Source organism: Bufo bufo, chromosome 3 (assembly GCF_905171765.1).
Source record: "Bufo bufo chromosome 3, aBufBuf1.1, whole genome shotgun sequence".
Lineage (NCBI taxonomy): Eukaryota > Metazoa > Chordata > Amphibia > Anura > Bufonidae > Bufo > Bufo bufo.
Genome location: NC_053391.1, coordinates 17,604,926 through 17,625,428, shown reverse-complemented (window position 1 = coordinate 17,625,428; position 20,503 = coordinate 17,604,926). Strand labels below are relative to the sequence as shown.

The 20,503-nt window shown below is 42.7% G+C and overlaps 1 protein-coding gene across 1 annotated transcript in view; it reads right to left on the bottom strand.

The window, feature by feature from the left end:
- The window catches only part of CD247 (CD247 molecule), a 137,862-nt gene that overhangs the window by 30,510 nt on the left and 86,849 nt on the right, over positions 1 to 20,503 (bottom strand). Inside the window, exon 3 of the mRNA XM_040422925.1 lies at positions 3,221 to 3,324. Coding sequence (XP_040278859.1) covers positions 3,221 to 3,324 — 104 coding nt within the window. The remainder of the gene's footprint in view (positions 1 to 3,220; positions 3,325 to 20,503) is intronic.

The window sequence follows — 20,503 nt, the reverse complement described above, 5'->3', positions numbered from 1 at the left end:
GGATGTACTTCCCGACATTGTTCATGGAGAGCAAGTGGGCTTTGTCCACGGCAGACAGGGGTCGGAAAACACGATTCGGCTTCTTCACCTTATTCACAGGGCCAAGAAATCTGTGAAACCTTTAGTGTTGGTGAGCACTGATGCGGAGAAGGCCTTCGACAGGGTCAGCTGGCAGTTTATGTCTCGGGCCCTGGCGAGGTTTGGTCTCTCTGATCAGTTTATTGCTGCCATTTACACCTTATACTCGGCCCCCTCTGCCGTGGTCAAAGTTAATGGTACGTTATCCCCTCCATTTCGCATCACTAATGGGACAAGGCAGGGGTGCCCCCTGTCTCCGGCATTATTTGTGTTGGTGATGGAGACTCTTCTGTGCAAGATTAGGGCGGACCCAGATATAAAGGGCCTCCAAGTGGGCGCCGGCAACCATGTTACTGCAGCATTTGCGGACGACCTTTTGGTTATAATATCTAACCCCAGAGAGGCCTTACCTAAGTTATTGAATATATTTGAGGACTTTGGGTTCGTATCTAATTTTAAAATTAATTATGGGAAGTCTATGGCACTTAATATTTCATGCTCCCAAGCTGTGATTAATACGCTTAAGCGCGATACTCCATTTGTTTGGGCATCCAGGGACATTACGTTCCTAGGGACACGTATATCGGCCAATATCCATGAGTTGGCCTCACTCAATTACACGCCGCTGCTTCAGTCAGTTCGTACCCACCTCCAGACCTTGAAACTACCTTTCGTATCGTGGGTTGGTAGGAAAAATTACCTTAAAACCTTTATCCTCCCCAAATTCCTATATCTGCTACAGGCCCTCCCTATTTGGCTACCAAACTCATATTTCGCAGAAGTACGCCGGGTGTTCACACGCTTCCTCTGGATTGGCAAATCTCCTCGTATTGCCTATTCAGTCCTCACTAGGGATAAGAAGCTTGGAGGCTTTGGGATGCCAGATGTTAAAGTTTATTATACTGCAGTACAACTTTGTAGATGCGTAGCAGCTATGTCTCGTCAATCCAACTCCCCTTGCTCTCGCCTGGAGTCTGCGCTGCTCACTAACCAAGATCAGCTCACCCTGTGGGGAGTCCGAGCCTTTTCGGCTAACCATTATGCATCCTCCCTGGTCTGGAAGGGTATGCTGGTAGAGTGGTCTAAAATGGTCCAATCTCAAACATTCAACTTTCCTAACCCAGGTATGCCACTGCAACTGCTACAAAACTACCTCCATCCATCCATCTTAAGCCCCTCCGGTATTTGGTCTAGGCTCGCTGGCAAATTTCTGCGGGATGTCCTCTTACCGGATGGCAGCTTGAATTTGGATTTGTTGCTGGGCCTCCCCGAGGTCAAGACTGCGCCATTTTTCCATCTGGCTGACTTTAAGAGAGATATTACAGGGGGTGTTAGGTCCCTTCCTGTTAACAGCTCTTTATCTTGGCTTGAGAAGAAGGTCATGGCCACTAAACCCGCCACTAGACCGCTGTCTCAGATGTATAAAGAAATACTCTCCTCACTCCCCCCGGAGCTCCGTTTTCTGACCTCCTGGGAGAGGGAGCTCTCTTTGTGCCTCACGGAGCCGGAAAGAGCCTTTATTTTGGCACATTCACATGGCTTTAACCGCTGTGTGAGGATTCAGGAGAACTCTTTCAAACTACTTAGTAGATGGTATAAGACGCCTGAGTTCTTACACAAGTTGAACCCGGAAGTTCCAGAAGCTTGTTGGAGATGCGGCTTGGAAATTGGTTCCCTGTCGCATATTTGGTGGTCCTGTCGGAAAATCCAGACATTTTGGAAATCAATTGAGCCATTGATCAACCAAATTTGCAATTCTAGGATAGTCCTGGATGCTAAACTTATTTTGTTATGGTGCCCCAATACAACCCTCACCCCTGCTAAGGATAACCTCCCGACCATGTTGCTCACGGCAGCTAAGCTGCTTATTCCTTTTCTATGGAAAACTGACTCTCCCCCGACCACCCTAATGTGGATAGACAAGGTAGACCAGATCTACCGTTTTGAGGAACTGGCACACTGGGAAACTAACTCACGTTCCCGCTTCTTAAAACTATGGTCTCCATGGAAAACTTACAGAAACTTTGCTTAGCAGAGCAGAATCTCCCATCTCCCTGTTCTCCCCGCTTCTTCCCCTCTTGTGTGTTCCCCCCCTTTGTCTCCCAACCCTTGACTGAATTTTATTTTATGTTTGATAATTGTGATTGTATATGATGTCTATGCATGATGTAAATGTGGGACTCATATTGTGATTCCTTGTCACTGTGATGTAGTCATGTATGGGCGTTTAGCCTCTGCTTTTTCTTTCAATAAAAAGAAATATGGTTAAGAATATAACCACTATAATACTGCTCCTATGTACAAGAATATAACTACTATAATACTGCTCCTATGTACAAGAATATAACTACTATAATACTGCTCCTATGTACAAGAATATAACTACTATAATACTGCCTCATATGTACAAGAATATAACTACTATAATACTGCTCCTATGTACAAGAATATAACTACTATAATACTGCCTCATATGTACAAGAATATAATTACTATAATACTGCTCCTATGTACAAGAATATAACTACTATAATACTGCTCCTATGTACAAGAATATAACTACTATAATACTGCCTCCTATGTACAAGAATATAACTACTATAATACTGCTTCTATGTACACAAATATAACTACTATAATACTGCTCCTATGTACAAGAATATAACTACTATAATACTGCTCCTATGTACAAGAATATAACTACTATAATACTGCCTCCTATGTACAAGAATATAACTACTATAATACTGCTTCTATGTACAAGAATATAAGTACTATAATACTGCTCCTATGTACAAGAATATAACTACTATAATACTGCTCCTATGTACAAGAATATAACTACTATAATACTGCTCCTATGTACAAGAATATAACTACTATAATACTGCCTCCTATGTACAAGAATATAACTACTATAATACTGCCTCCTATGTACATGACTATAACTACTATAATACTGCTCCTATGTACTAGAATATTTGTGTTATTGTGTATTACATGGAAATGTAATTTAGATAATTTTATTAGTAATTATGATGATTGGGTGACTCTTGGACAGATTCCTTTAAACTTGGAGACATGTTGCTTTCCAGTTTAACCTTATAAGTTTGCAACTTTTAAAATAATAAAAGGTCCTTACCTTCTCTCTAAAGAAAAGCGCAGTAACAATGATCGAATAAAAAAATAATATCCCATCCAAAAGGTAACAGTATCTGGGATCCGTCAGACCAAAAAATTGTGCATCTGAAAGTAAAAAATAGACAATTGTGAAGGAACAGTGAGATTTTGACCACAACAGGAATGCAATATAATGATACTGCAGGCAGAAACATTTGACAATCATTGCCATAGTGTGAAAAATTTATAGTTAAAAGTAAATATACAACTGTATTAAATATGTTGACACTTTTTAAAGTATAAAACATTTCTCCCAATGCCCGGGCCCCTCATTTAGATTATACTTATCCAGCTCCCTGGCACCTGCATCCCCCCCATCGTGCGGATCAAAACATTCAGGCTGGGTTCAGACCTGAGCGTTCGGGATGTCGCGCTCTGTATGCGCGATTCTACGGGCGACTGACATACGCGGCTCCGGAACAAGCGAACGCCTATTGTCGCGCGTTCCCGCTAAGTCTATGTACGGGAACGCGCGACAAGACGCCCCAAAGAAGCTCAAGAACTTTTTTGAGCGTCGGGCGTTTTACAGCGCGATCGTACACGCTGTAAAACGCTCAGGTGAGAACCCTTCCCATAGGGAAACATTGGTTCTTGCCTGTTGAGCGTTTTACAGCGCGTAGGAACGCGCTGTAAAACGCTCAGGTCTGAACCCAGCCTCAGAGACGGACGGAGCAGCCAATAGCAGGCCACAACAGAGAGACGAGCCTCCCTATGAGGAAAATAATATTGCTGTATATATTCAGTAGGGAAATCATTACAATATAACCATTGTATCTAATTTATCCTTTTGATAGGTGCCGATATTAACAATATAGCGTGACTGGCACCACTACTTCAACAATGACATCAATGTGTTAATAGTCAGTACTCTGATGTCATGGTACGTTCTTGTGATCAGTGGCAAAAATGTGAACATTTCTAAAAAAACTGAACATTTTACACATGTAGGCACCAGAAACCACAGCCTCTTTCCTGGAGGTCACTACATGGGTTTTGTTTGTGTCTTTCTCTTGCTGCCCTGCTCTATGGCCCCTCATGGTTTTCTGCTTTGGTTTTGCAGTCATGCAATGTGCAACCTTGTTATATTCAGATCTTAAATTTTTAGTACATTTGCTCAGTGCATAATTTGAAGATTATTGTTTTATTGTTATTTGTGTTAGGTCTCTCTCTGTAATCTAGGATGATAAAATACTTCCCTCCTGAATCCTCTGAAGGACAATGAACACTGTGATGATTGCAGACATCTGAGGCATACAGTCGTCAGCTGTCTCTTACCATTAAGTCACCTGGGGTTCTTAAAGATTTCCCTTGAGATGGCAGAAAAACATTTTCCCCTTACATGTCTTTATGAAAAAGTGGAAGGAACCAACCCTCTAGTCAGGCATCCATGATAGTTCTTTGTGCGACATTAGCAGGACCTCCCTGGTGACTGTGATCCAGGAGGCTCCAAGAATAACTACTATAATACTGCCTCCTATGTACAAGAATATTACTACTATAATACTGCTCCTATGTACAAGAATATAACTACTATAATACTGCTCCTATGTACCAGAATATAACTGCTATAATACTGCCTCCTATGTACAAGAATATTACTACTATAATACTGCCTCCTATGTACAAGAATATTACTACTATAATACTGCCTCCTATGTACAAGAATATAACTACTATAATACTGCCTCCTATGTACAAGAATATAACTACTATAATACTGCTGCTATATACAAGAATATAACTACTATAATACTGCTCCTATGTACAAGAATATAACTACTATAATACTGCCTCCTATGTACAAGAATATATCTACTATAATACTGCCGGTTATGTACAAGAATATAACTACTATAATACTGCCTCCTATGTACAAGAATATAACTACTATAATACTGCCTCCTATGTACAAGAATATAACTACTATAATACTGCTCCTATGTACAGGAATATAACTACTATAATAGTGCCTCCTATGTACAAGAATATAACTACTATAATACTGCTGCTATATACAAGAATATAACTACTATAATACTGCTCCTGTGTACAAGAATATAACTATTATAATACTGCTCCTATGTACAGGAATATATCTACTATAATACTGCTCCTATGTACAAGGATATAACTACTATAATACTGCTCCTGTGTACAAGAATATAACTATTATAATACTGCTCCTATGTACAAGAATATAACTACTATAATACTGCCTCCTATGTACAAGAATATAACTACTATAATACTGCCTCCTATGTACAAGAATATAACTACTATAATACTGCCTCCTATGTACAAGAATATAACTACTATAATACTGCCTCCTATGTACAAGAATATAACTACTATAATACTGCTCCTATGTACAAGAATATAACTACTATAATACTGCTGCTATATACAAGAATATAACTACTATAATACTGCTCCTATGTACAGGAATATAACTACTATAATAGTGCCTCCTATGTACAAGAATATAACTACTATAATACTGCTGCTATATACAAGAATATAACTACTATAATACTGCTCCTGTGTACAAGAATATAACTATTATAATACTGCTCCTATGTACAGGAATATATCTACTATAATACTGCTCCTATGTACAAGGATATAACTACTATAATACTGCTCCTATGTACAAGAATATAACTACTATAATACTGCTCCTATGTACAAGAATATAACTACTATAATACTGCTCCTATGTACAAGAATATAACTACTATAATACTGCTCCTATGTACAAGAATATAACTACTATAATACTGCTCCTATGTACAAGAATATAACTACTATAATACTGCTCCTATGTACAAGAATATAACTAATATAATACTGCTCCTATGTACAATAATGTAACTACTATAATACTGCTCCTATGTACAAGAATATAACTACTATAATACTGCCTCCTATGTACAAGAATATAACTACTATAATACTGCTCCTATGTACAAGAATATAACTACTATAATACTGCTCCTATGTACAAGAATATAACTACTATAATACTGCCTCCTATGTACAAGAATATAACTACTATAATACTGCTCCTATGTACAAGTATATAACTACTATAATACTGCTTCTATGTACAAGAATGTAAGTACTATAATACTGCTCCTATGTACAAGAATATAACTACTATAATACTGCTCCTATGTACAAGAATATAACTACTATAATACTGCCTCCTATGTACAAGAATATAACTACTATAATACTGCTCCTATGTACAAGAATATAACTACTATAATACTGCTCCTATGTACAGGAATATAACTACTATAATACTGCCTCCTATGTACAAGAATATAACTACTATAATACTGCTCCTATGTACAAGAATATAACTACTATAATACTGCTTCCTATGTACAAGAATATAACTACTATAATACTGCCTCCTATGTACAGGAATATAACTACTATAATACTGCTCCTATGTACAAGAATATAACTACTATAATACTGCTCCTATGTACAAGAATATAACTACTATAATACTGCCTCCTATGTACAAGAATATAACTGCTATAATACTGTCTCCTATGTACAAGAATATAACTACTATAATACTGCCTCCTATGTACAGGAATATAACTACTATAATACTGCCTCCTATGTACAGGAATATAACTACTATAATACTGCTCCTATGTACAAGAATATAACTACTATAATACTGCCTCCTATGTATAAGAATATAACTACTATAATACTGCTCCTATGTACAAGAATATACAGTGGCGGAAATAATTATTTGACCCCTCACTGATTTTGTAAGTTTGTCCAATGACAAAGAAATGAAAAGTCTCAGAACAGTATCATTTCAATGGTAGGTTTATTGTAACAGTGGCAGATAGCACATCAAAAGGAAAATCGAAAAAATAACTTTAAATAAAAGATAGCAACTGATTTGCATTTCATTGAGTGAAATAAGTATTTGAACCCTCTAACAAAAAAAGACTTAATACTTGGTGGAAAAACCCTTGTTTGCAAGCACAGAGGTCAAACGTTTCTTGTAATTGATGACCAAGTTTGCGCACATTTTAGGAGGAATGTTGGTCCACTCCTCTTTGCAGATCATCTCTAAATCCCTAAGGTTTCGAGGCTGTCTCTGTGCAACTCTGAGCTTGAGCTCCCTCCATAGGTTTTCGATTGGATTAAGGTCCGGAGACTGACTAGGCCACTCCATGACCTTAATGTGCTTCTTCTTGAGCCACTCCTTTGTTGCCTTTGCTGTATGTTTTGGGTCATTGTCGTGCTGGAACACCCATCCACGACCCATTTTCAGTTTCCTGGCAGAGGGAAGGAGGTTGTCGCTCAGGATTTCACGATACATGGCTCCGTCCATTTTCCCGTTTATGCGAATAAGTTGTCCTGTGCCCTTAGCAGAAAAACACCCCCAAAGCAAAATGTTTCCACCCCCATGCTTGACGGTGGGGACGGTGTTTTGGGGGTCATAGGCAGCATTTTTCTTCCTCCAAACACAGCGAGTTGAGTTAATGCCAAAGAGCTCTATTTTGGTCTCATCAGACCACAGCACCTTCTCCCAGTCACTCTCTGAATCATTCAGGTGTTCATTGGCAAACTTCAGACGGGCCTGCACATGTGCCTTCCTGAGCAGGGGGACCTTGCGAGCCCTGCAGGATTTTAATCCATTGCGGTGTAATGTGTTTCCAATGGTTTTCTTGGTGACTGTGGTCCCTGCTAATTTGAGGTCATTAACTAACTCCTCCCGTGTAGTTCTAGGATGCTTTTTCACCTTTCTCAGAACCATTGACACCCCACGAGGTGAGATCTTGCGTGGAGCCCCAGAGCGAGGTCGATTGATGGTCATTTTGTGCTCCTTCCATTTTCGAACAATCGCACCAACAGTTGTCACCTTCTCTCCCAGCTTCTTGCTAATGGTTTTGTAGCCCATTCCAGCCTTGTGCAGGTCTACAATTTTGTCTCTGACATCCTTGGACAGCTCTTTGGTCTTTCCCATGTTGGAGAGTTTGGAGTCTGCTTGATTGATTGATTCTGTGGACAGGTGTCTTTTATACAGGTGACTAGTTAAGACAGGTGTCCTTAATGAGGGTGACTAATTGAGTAGAAGTGTCTAACCACTCTGTGGGAGCCAGAACTCTTAATGGTTGGGAGGGGTTCAAATACTTATTTCACTCAATGAAATGCAAATCAGTTGCTATCTTTTATTTAAAGTTATTTTTTCGATTTTCCTTTTGATGTGCTATCTGCCACTGTTACAATAAACCTACCATTGAAATGATACTGTTCTGAGACTTTTCATTTCTTTGTCATTGGACAAACTTACAAAATCAGTGAGGGGTCAAATAATTATTTCCGCCACTGTAACTACTATAATACTGCTCCTATGTACAAGAATATAACTACTATAATACTGCTTCTATGTACAAGAATATAACTACTATAATACTGCTCCTATGTACAAGAATATAACTACTATAATACTGCTCCTATGTACATGAATATAACTACTATAATACTGCTCCTATGTACAAGAATATTACTACTATAATACTGCCTCCTATGTATAAGAATATAACTACTATAATACTGCCTCCTATGTACAAGAATATAACTACTATAATACTGCTCCTATGTACATGAATATAACTACTATAATACTGCCTCCTATGTACAAGAATATAACTACTATAATACTGCTTCTATGTACAAGAGTATAACTACTATGATACTGCTCCTATGTACAAGAATATAACTACTATAATACTGCTCCTATGTACATATATATAACTACTATAATACTGCTCCTATGTACAAGAATATAACTACTATAATACTGCCTCCTATGTATAAGAATATAACTACTATAATACTGCCTCCTATGTACAAGAATATAACTACTATAATACTGCTCCTATGTACATGAATATAACTACTATAATACTGCCTCCTATGTACAAGAATATACCTACTATAATACTGCCTCCTATGTACATGTCACGGAACCATGAACCAGACGTACAACAAGAGATAAGTGAAAATAAAAAGGCTTTATTGAAAATAAAGCTGTAAAGCAAAAGTCCAAACGGAAGGCGAAACCGAAGCAGAGTCTTTGCGAAGCCAGAGGTCAGGAACCAGAAGGGTAGTCAGACGAAGCCAGGATCAGGAACCAGCAGGGTAGTCAGACGAAGCCAGGATCAGGAACCAGCAGGGTAGTCGGACGAAACCAGGATCAGGAACCAGCAGGGTAGTCGGACGAAACCAGGATCAGGAACCAGAAGCAGCAGCAGTCTAGAAGCATGTGAACACAGGAGGACCAAGCAAGGAACTGAAGCCACAGACCTCCTATATATATGAGCTAGGCATCCAGCTCCTCCCAGTGGGAAGGAGGAGCCGCAGGGTGGGAGGCTACAGAAAACCAGAAACCAAGATGGCCGCCAGCACATGTCAAACGAAGGAGAACAGCAAGAAGGTAAGACCATGACAGTACCTCCCCCTCAAGGGCCCCTCCTCCGCGGAGTAAAGAACGGTTTCTGAGGGAAGCGTGCGTGGAAGGCTCGGAGCAAGGCAGGAGCATGGACATCTGCGGAGGGAACCCAGGAACGCTCCTCTGGACCATAACCACGCCAATGGACCAAAAACTGCACCCGACCGCGGACCAGGCGTGAGTCCAGGATATTGCTCACCTCATACTCCTCACGATTGCCCACTTGGACCGGACGAGGCCGAGGAACCGAGGAAGTGAAACGATTACACACCAGTGGCTTCAACAGGGAGACATGAAACACGTTGGAGATCCGCATGCCAGGAGGAAGCGCAAGGGCATAGGCTACCGGGTTTACCCTGCGAAGCACTCGGAAGGGACCAACAAAGCGAGGCGCCAGCTTGGGAGTGGGCACTCGAAGGTTGAGGTTGTGGGTGGACAACCATACACTGTCTCCGACCTGGTAGGAAGGAGCAGGCGCTCGTCTGCGATCAGCCTGGAGTCTCTGGCGCTGCGCAGAGACCTCAAGGGACTTCTGGATCAGTACCCAAGAAGCACGTAGGACGGAAAGGTGATCCTCCACAGCCGGAATATCCTGGGGAGAGAATACCTCCGGTAACACGGCAGGTTGGAACCCATAATTGGCCATGAAGGGAGACGTCCCAGAGGAAGAGTTCACCGCCGTGTTCCTGGCAAACTCAGCCCAAGGCAGGAGGTCAACCCAATTGTCTTGGTGATCGGAGACATAGCAACGAAGGAATTGCTCCAAGGCCTGATTGGATCGTTCTGCGGCCCCATTGGACTGAGGGTGGTAGGCCGAGGAGAAGGAGAGATGAATCCCCAACTGGGAGCAAAAGGCGCGCCAGAACCTGGACACAAACTGACTCCCCCGATCCGACACAAGCTCCTTGGGCAAACCGTGCAACCGGAAGACCTCCCTGGCAAAAATCGTGGCCAACTCTTGTGCAGAGGGTAACTTCTTGAGAGGAACACAGTGGCACATTTTGGAAAACCGATCCACAATCATGAGAATGACCGTATGGCCTCGGGATGCAGGGAGGTCCACAATGAAATCCATCCCCAGGTGTGACCATGGGCGCTCCCCGGTGGCTATGGGTTGCAGAAGGCCCAACGGAAGGTGCCGAGGGGACTTACTCTGGGCACAAACGGAGCATGCCGCTACATATGCGGCGATGTCGGAACGTAGGGAAGGCCACCAGAACAGACGTGAAACAGCCCAGGACAGCTGATTCTTTCCAGGATGCCCCGCGGTCTTGGAGTTATGGTAGGTTCGCAACAACCGAGTGCGCAACTCCTCAGGCACAAAACATCTGCCGTTGGGTCTCCCAGAGGGAGCACCAGATTGAGCCGCCAAAATCTGCTCACCCAGGGGAGAGGTCAGGCTGGTGCGAATGGCGGCCAAGATCTGATTCGGAGGTATGACCGAAGTCGGAATCGACTCCTCCCTAGACAGCTCGGAGTACTGCCGTGATAAGGCATCCGCCCTGATGTTCTTGGAACCGGGTAGGTAGGAGACCACGTAATTAAAACGTGACAAGAACAGAGCCCATCTGGCCTGACGTGGTGTCAATCTCTTGGCCTCAGAAAGGTAGGTCAGATTCTTGTGGTCCGTCAGGATGAGTACCGGAACCACCGAACCCTCGAGCAAGTGCCTCCATTCTTTAAGGGCCTGCACGATGGCCAATAACTCCCTGTCACCAATCTGATAGTTGCACTCCGCGGAAGACAGTTTCCGGGAGTAAAACCCACAAGGAAGCAGAGGACCCTCTGGTGTTCTACGCTGAGACAGAAGGGCGCCTACTCCCGTCTCAGACGCGTCCACCTCGAGGACAAAGGGCAACCCAGGGTTGGGATGCGACAGAATCGGAGCCGACACAAAGGCGGACTTTAGAGCCTCAAAAGCTCGGATGGCCTCGAGCGGCCAGACCTGGAAATTACTGCCCTTCCTGGTCAGATCCGTGAGAGGCTTGGCTAGCATGGAAAAGTCCCTGATGAACTTCCGATAATAATTGGCGAAGCCCAAAAAGCGCTGCAGGGAACGAAGACCACTGGGCTGGGGCCACTGTAAGACAGCCGAAACCTTCTCAGGATCCATGGAGAACCCCTCAGCGGAAATGATGTAACCTAAGAAGGTTACCTGGGATCGGTGAAATTCGCATTTCTCAAGCTTACCGAACAGCTTGTTCTCTCGTAACCGTTGCAACACTCGTCTGACATCCAGAATGTGGGCCTCCATGGATTCAGAATATACCAAGATGTCATCCAAATAGACCACCACACACTGCTGCAACAGGTCACGGAAAACATCGTTGATGAATTCCTGAAAGACTGCGGGCGCATTGCACAACCCAAAGGGCATAACCAAGGATTCATAATGACCGGTCCTGGTGTTAAACGCGGTCTTCCACTCATCGCCCGCCTTGATCCTTATCAGGTTATATGCCGCCCTCAGGTCGAGTTTGGTAAAGACCGTGGCCCCTTTAAGGCGATCGAACAGCTCGGAAATCAAGGGTATCGGGTAAGCGTTCTTGATCGTGATGCGATTGAGACCCCTGTAATCGATGCAAGGCCTCAACTCACCGCCCTTCTTTTTCACAAAGAAAAATCCAGCCCCTGCCGAGGACGAGGATTTGCGAATGTGTCCGCGTGAAAGCGCCTCCCTCACGTACTCCTCCATGGCCTCATTCTCCGCTACCGACAGTGGATAGACCTTGCCACGAGGAGGAACGGCACCAGATTGTAACTCTATGGCACAATCGTATGGGCGGTGCGGAGGTAGGGCAACCGCGCGCACCTTATCGAATACATCCCGGTACTCCTCGTATTCAGGAGGCAACAGAGAGTCCGAGGAAGTACACAGCAACTTGACAGACCCATGGATGCAACTAGCCCCACACTGCGGTGACCACGAGAGGATCTCGGCCGATCTCCAATCGAAAGTCGGATTATGCTTCCGGAGCCAGGGGTACCCCAAGACCACCGAGTAGTGTGAAGACGAAATAACCTGGAGGCAGACTGACTCTCTGTGAACGGCACCAATGGCTATCCCCACTGTAAGGGTCTCATGAGTCACGTGTGGCGGCAGAAGGGGTCTGCCGTCTATCGCCTCAAGAGCCAGTGGGGAACCTCGAGCCTGCAGAGGAATGGAATTGGCGGCAGCGAACACACTATCAATGAACAAACCACCAGCACCAGAGTCCACCAACGCCTGGGTCGTCACCGAGCCCCCGACCCAGGAGAGGACAACAGTGATTAGTGGTTTGTCAACACGGGAAACCGGGGACGAGGAGACTCCACCCAAGATCTGCCCCCGACAGGATCTCAGGTGCGAGCGTTTTCCCGGACGATTCGGACATGCCAACCGAAAATGCCCACCGAGACCACAGTACATGCATCGGCCCTCGCGTCTCCGGAGTACCCTCTCCCCCTCGGACAGGCGAGCAAACCCCAGCTGCATGGGTTCACCCCCAGACAAGTCATCCCCAGGAGGCGTGGGAGGAGAGGGAGGCACGGGTGGGACAGCAAACGTAGGCGCCAATCTGTTAGAAAACCTCCGCAGGCTCTCCTTAAAGGAAGGTCTCTCCCTGAGTCTGGTGTCAATCAAAATCAGGAAAGAAATAAGAGACTCGAGCTCCACTGGTAGGTCCTTAGCTGCAACCTCATCCTTCAAGGCATCCGAGAGACCATGAGAGAAAGCAGCGACCAGAGCCTCATTATTCCAGCCCACCTCTGCTGCCAGGGTACGAAACTCAATGGCGTATTCAGCTACGGATCGTGAACCCTGTCTGATGGACATAAGGAGCTTCGCAGCAGAGGCAGCACGAGCCGGCACATCGAATACCTTCCGAAGAGAAGCAACAAAACCGGAAAACTCGGCAACCACCGGATTGTTGTTCTCCCATAAAGGGCTGGCCCAGGCCAAGGCCTTGTCCGAGAGCAGCGAGATCAAGAAGCCCACCTTTGATCTCTCAGTAGGAAAGGCATGTGGCAGCAACTCGAAATAAATGCCCACCTGGTTAAGGAAACCTCGGCACTGAGTTGGCTCTCCCCCAAAGCGCTGTGGAAGAGGGGCAGAACCGGTCATACCCCGAAACACCGCAGGTGCAACAACAGGTGTCGGGGTAGACTCTGGCGCAACAACCGGAGCGGCAGTAGGAGCGGGCCCAGGAGCGACAACCGACCCATCGGCAACGGGAGCGAAATGAGCCGTGCGTTCAAGCAGGGTTTGCAACGCCACAGCGAACCGACCCAACAGGTGATCCTGCTGATCAAGTCTGGCAACCAGCATGGGTAGCGAGGATGGCCCTGTACCGTCAGAATTCATGGCTTGGTCCTAATGTCACGGAACCATGAACCAGACGTACAACAAGAGATAAGTGAAAATAAGAAGGCTTTATTGAAAATAAAGCTGTAAAGCAAAAGTCCAAACGGAAGGCGAAACCGAAGCAGAGTCTTTGCGAAGCCAGAGGTCAGGAACCAGAAGGGTAGTCAGACGAAGCCAGGATCAGGAACCAGCAGGGTAGTCGGACGAAACCAGGATCAGGAACCAGCAGGGTAGTCGGATGAAACCAGGATCAGGAACCAGAAGCAGCAGCAGTCTAGAAGCATGTGAACACAGGAGGACCAAGCAAGGAACTGAAGCCACAGACCTCCTATATATATGAGCTAGGCATCCAGCTCCTCCCAGTGGGAAGGAGGAGCCGCAGGGTGGGAGGCTACAGAAAACCAGAAACCAAGATGGCCGCCAGCACATGTCAAACGAAGGAGAACAGCAAGAAGGTAAGACCATGACAGTACTAGAATATAACTACTATAATACTGCCTCCTATGTACAGGAATATAACTACTATAATACTGCCTCCTATGTACAAGAATATACCTACTATAATACTGCTCCTATGTACAAGAATATAACTACTATAATACTGCTCTTATTGCATAATACAATACTAAACCTTGCTGTAACCTTGAATTGTATTATGTTTGCTTAGTTACAAAACTTTGCTTATGAATGGAGTATTAGAGATGTAACTCTAGTATGTCTCTTTTTGCAGTGACATCAATGCAAATTTTTGGTATCATCACATATTTATCAGTGACCTGTTTTAAAAAAGAATTTTTGCAAGTGAGAAGCGGACAGCACAAACCGCAGCCCTGCCCTGGAGATGACTGACTGCTCGCTCTGTCCTGCTCATTAGCCCCTCGTTGTTACCTGCAGTCATGCAATGTGTTTGACCATATTATCTCATTTTTAGATCTTTATATTTTTTGAATATTTATTAGATGGAGAATTAGTGATATTCAATGTTTTTTTTGTGAACCACAAACTCGGGGTTCCTGCAGATCCCGTGTCAAGACATTCTGCTGTGTGGCTTTTTGACAATTCTGTTGCAGAAACCTTATAGAATAACTGCTTTAAATTCTGGGGGGAAGAAAGAAACCCTTTCATATTTTTTGTTTAAGGTTAATTTTCTAATAATAAGAATAGTAACACATTTTTTTTTAAATAAAGAAATAAAACAAACGCAACAAAAACGAGAACTGTCCTCCAGTGTTTACAAATTGTGAAAATAAATTTGAAAGTAAAAAAAAAAGTCTGATTAATGCTCATTTTATTTATTTTTTATGTTATAGATCAGGGATGCTCAAAGCTGCGGCCCTCCAGATGTTGCAAAACTACAATTCCCAGCATGCCCTAATAGCTGTAGGCTGTCCAGGCATGCTGGGAGTTGTAGTTTTGCAACAGCTGGAGGGCCGCAGCTTTGAGCATCCCTGTTATAGATGAAGCAATGTTTACATTTTTAATGACTTTTTAAAATGTTTAATTATTGATTGGGTTAAAGTAGGCTTGTACGGTTACAAAAACATGGCTGCATTCTTTTTGAAGCAGCGCCACTCCTGTCTAATGGACGTGTTGGTATTGCGGTTCCCCAATACAAGACACAGCCATAGGCAGGACTGTTTTGGGTTAAAAAAATAAAAAATAAAATTGAACTTTTTGTCAATCTAAAAACATCTTTTAAAAGGGACATTTTCACCTTTGTCAAGATTTTATCATTCTCTGGGCTCATGGAGGGTCAGACAACTTTCACATTTTCTTTCCTCTATTCCTTCATCCACGGACTTTGATAGATCCCTCACATCTTTAGAAAAAGCATGGATTGGCAAACGAATTTTATAAGGAGCTAGTGGTTCAAAACCCGGGTTTCCGCCCCTCATTCGTGAACAATTGGATAGCCAACTTAGGAGTGGACATCCCCTCTGACCAATGGCCCAAAATATTGTCTAGATGGTATTATGTCCCGACTCGTCTTCATAAAATGTCGACCACCTCGCGATGTTGGCGTTGTGACTCATCTCAAGGATCTTTTTATGTTGTTAGTTGTGGATACATACTAACTTTAAAGTATAGCTCTCAATGTTATTTGGAAGGAGATGTTTAAAGCATTGTGGTTTATCTGATTTAAGACCTACCTACTCAACTAGATGGACACCCTATAAGACCCATGTTGATTTAGCTCATCCTAAAAGTGGCATTTTGTACTACTCTACATGCGTCTATGAAACGGATGTCTGCGATATCTACTTTCTCTTGATAAAAACAAAACATGTTTCTTGTTTTTTCTGTATTTCCTTCACTTTATAAATAATAAAAAAAAATAAAAAAAAGATTTTATCATTGACCGCCCCTGAGGAGCTGCTATGGCTACTTCCATCTGCTGATAATGAAATTGTTTGTCACAACCACGCGCTTAGTACTTGAACTACAAAAAATTGTAATCTGATGAAAATTAGGGGTTTAATTCATAAAAATTTTTGAAACATTTTTATTATTTAGTTAATTCTGTTAAGTAACTTATTGAAAAACTTCATTAATACATATGTTGGGATAAAAATATAAATTTTTTACAAAATGTTGTTGTGTTGTTCTCGGTGTGGTTACCATGTGTAGATCAGCATCTGTGCTTCTCAACCTCGAGGTTTCCTGTTCCTCATACCATGGCTGAGAACTTATCTATCCGACATCTACTCACATCAAATTCTTGCTTGTGGCTCATGTGTGTGACGTAGAGTATGTGATCCAGATAGGGGGCCCGCCGTGAAAAAAAAAAAAGTAATTCTGTAGACAAAATTTGTAGACTTTAAAAGTTGAAAGGGAGCTCCGTGTATGTTATCTTGGAAATTGTCTGTGAAAATATCTTTTTTTTTTTCACTCTCATTGTCATCAGACGTATATTGAGCTCTGGATTCCTGACTGTAATTGCCCCTTTTGTTCATTTCCACGAGGTTTAATCAGAGACAAGTTCCCCATTGATAAGCAAGTTATCCCGAGTACAGTAAGTCCCCATATGTGGTCATACACAGTGGTCTGGGCAGACGGCAGGGCTCAGAAGGGAGGGAGCGCCATTTGGGTTTTGGAATATGGTTTTTGTGGAAATTATTTTTGAAGAGATGTTTTATTTTTTAATATTGAGGCTTGTTTTTTTTTCAGGATGAGCATTAGTTTTTATTGGTGCTATTTTGGGGTTCATTTTAAAGTTTTTTTTGTTTTGATGAGTTTTATTCAATTTTTTTAAAGGAGAGCTGTCCACAAAAATAGCAATTCTATCAGTGTTTCTGCGGGTCAGTACGATTATGGCCATGCCAAATTTACATCGTTTTTAAAAATGTTTACTATTGCACCTTAAAATTACATTCTTAATTTATTTATTTATTTAGTGTCACCATATTTAAAGACCCATAATCCATTTTTTTTTTGTGGGACAAGCTGTAGTTGTCATTGGTACCAATTTGGGGTATATAGGACATTTTGATCTGGACTTTTTATTCCGTGTTTTGAGGCGAGGTGGTCAAATAATAGCAATTCTGTTGGTGTTTTTTATTTTTCACGGGGTTATTATGCTTTTTTTGTGTTGCTACTTTTGCACCATAAAATTCCTTTTTCTTTTTTTTTTTTTAATAAAAACCATTAGTTTTTTTTTGTCTATCCATAATCTTAGACCCATAACATTCATATCTTTCCACTGAAGCAGCGGTATGAGGGCTCGCTTCTGAGGAACAAGCTGTAGTTTTCACCGGTACCATTTTGGGGTACGTATGACTTTTTGATTGCTGAATATACCTTTTTTGGGAGGGAAATCATTTTTTGGATCAGATCTTTGCAATTGCAGTTATGTGTAGTATGTTTTATTTTTTTAATTATTGGAAAAAAGGTTTTCGATTTAAAAAAATTGTATCTTTATTTTTCGAAAGCTTCTTTTTTCAGTCCTACTAGGGACCTGAACATCCAATGTTCTTATCACTGATAGAATGACAGTGTCCTACAAGGTCCGATCAGCGTAGAACATGGAGTCACACAAGTGGTTGAGGGAAGTGGCCCCTTTTGCCCATTACTCTTTCGAATGCTCTTTTTGAATCATAAAACTGGAAACAATTCTTTGTTTTTAGAAAATAAAAATGTATATTAAAAAAAGGGTCTTTGTTTGTGGTACATTGTGCCTGCTGAGCCATGTATCTAAGCCTATCACGTGTGATACTGTCTGCTGAGCTGTGTATCTAACACTATCACGTGTGATACTGTCTGCTGAGCTGTGTATCTAATCCTATCACGTGTGATACTGTCTGCTGAACTGCAATATCTAAGATTATCATGGACGATAGCGTTTCCTGAGGAGTGTATCTAAGCTGCTATCTTTTTTCAACATCTGCTGAGAAATGTATCTAAGCCTATCATCTGTGATCATCCTATGAGTCCTGGTGGATCCAGAAGAAGGAAACATGTTAAACAATGGAGGCCCTTTCTTGCCGGTACGTCTCATCCTGCAGATCTCGTTATGAGCGTGGCACTCGTCCGTCATGTAGAAGGGTCCGTTCCGCTCATATTACATTGGGTTCATGCCCTGATCTGACCCTGATAAGTAGGGGTTAAACTATATGTGGAGGGCGGTGAACACTGCGCCTGCATCTGACACGGGGCGATGGGTCGTCTCTTTTTTTTTCCACTGTGGTTGATGCGGCTTTCGCTGTGATCAGACGCAGTGCGGGTCTATATTTAACTCCGGGTTCCTGACACCTGATCGTAGTTACCCCTCCATACTACAACCCCCAATCTGCTGGCAACAATTCTACTAAAAGGGAAGACAGGGACTCGGCAGTCCTTCTGATATGGCCGGTGTATTTCCTACAGTATGTGCAGTAGGAACAGTCAGATCAAAGTCTGTGGAGGGCCCCGTGCCAATGTGTTGTAGCCGTGTGCCCTATTTATGGGGGTGAAGGGTATACTGCCCTAATATATCCAAAGAAACATATCATATAGTGCATATATAATAGCGCTCCACATGACTAATACTTGTCTATTACCATGTCCAATTAATAACACTATATACAGAAGTTCCTAAATAATACCACCAAATGGTGCAAACTAACAGTATTACAAAGTGATCACATGGTATCGCCATATAGTGCTTACATAACAGTGCCATACAGGGTCCATCAATAACACTACATAGTTTCTAAATTATACCACAAAACTGTTCAAAATATCAGTATTACATAGCAGATTCATAATACGGTCATACAGTGCATTTGGAAAGTCTTCGGACCCTCTCACTTTCCTCACATTTTGTTATCCAGGTCCTTGTGCCATTAGTTCCCCCAAAATGAGAAAGAGAACAGAATTTTTGCAAATTTATTTAAAAGGAAGAACTAAAATTCCGCCTGGACATAAGTCTTCAGACCCTTTGCTATGACACTTGACATTTAGCTCTGGGACCTCCCGTTTCTCTGGATCATCCCTGAGATGTTCTACACCCTGATTGGAGTCACCTGTAGTAAATTCAGTGGATCATCCCTGAGATGTTCTACACCCCGATTGGAGTCACCTGTAGTAAATTCAGTGGATCATCCCTGAGATGTTCTACACCCCGATTGGAGTCACCTGTAGTAAATTCAGTGGATCATCCCTGAGATGTTCTACACCCTGATTGGAGTCACCTGTAGTAAATTCAGTGGATCATCCCTGAGATGTTCTACACCTTGATTGGAGTCACCTGTAGTAAATTCAGTGGATCATCCCTGAGATGTTCTACACCCTGATTGGAGTCACCTGTAGTAAATTCAGTGGATCATCCCTGAGATGTTCTACACCTTGATTGGAGTCACCTGTAGTAAATTCAGTGGATCATCCCTGAGATGTTCTACACCCTGATTGGAGTCACCTGTAGTAAATTCAGTGGATCATCCCTGAGATATTCTACACCCTGATTGGAGTCACCTGTAGTAAATTCAGTGGATCATCCCTGAGATGTTCTACACCCTGATTGGAGTCACCTGTAGTAAATTCAGTGGATCATCCCTGAGATATTCTACACCCTGATTGGAGTCACCTGTAGTAAATTCAGTGGATCATCCCTGAGATGTTCTACACCCTGATTGGAGTCACCTGTAGTAAATTCAGTGGATCGGACATGATTTGGAAAGACGATGCCCTGTCTATATAAGATCTTACAGCTCACAATGCAGATCAGAGCAAAAACCAAGCCATGGGGAGGAAAGAACTGCCTGTAGAGCTCAGAGACAGGATTGTATGGAGGCACGGATCTGGAGAAGGCGACAAAAACATTTCTGCTGCACTGAAAGCTCCCAAGAGTTCAGCGGCCTCCAAAATTCTTACATGGAAGAAGTTTGGAACAACCATGACTCTTCCTTGGCTGGCTGCCCCTCCAAACTAAGTAG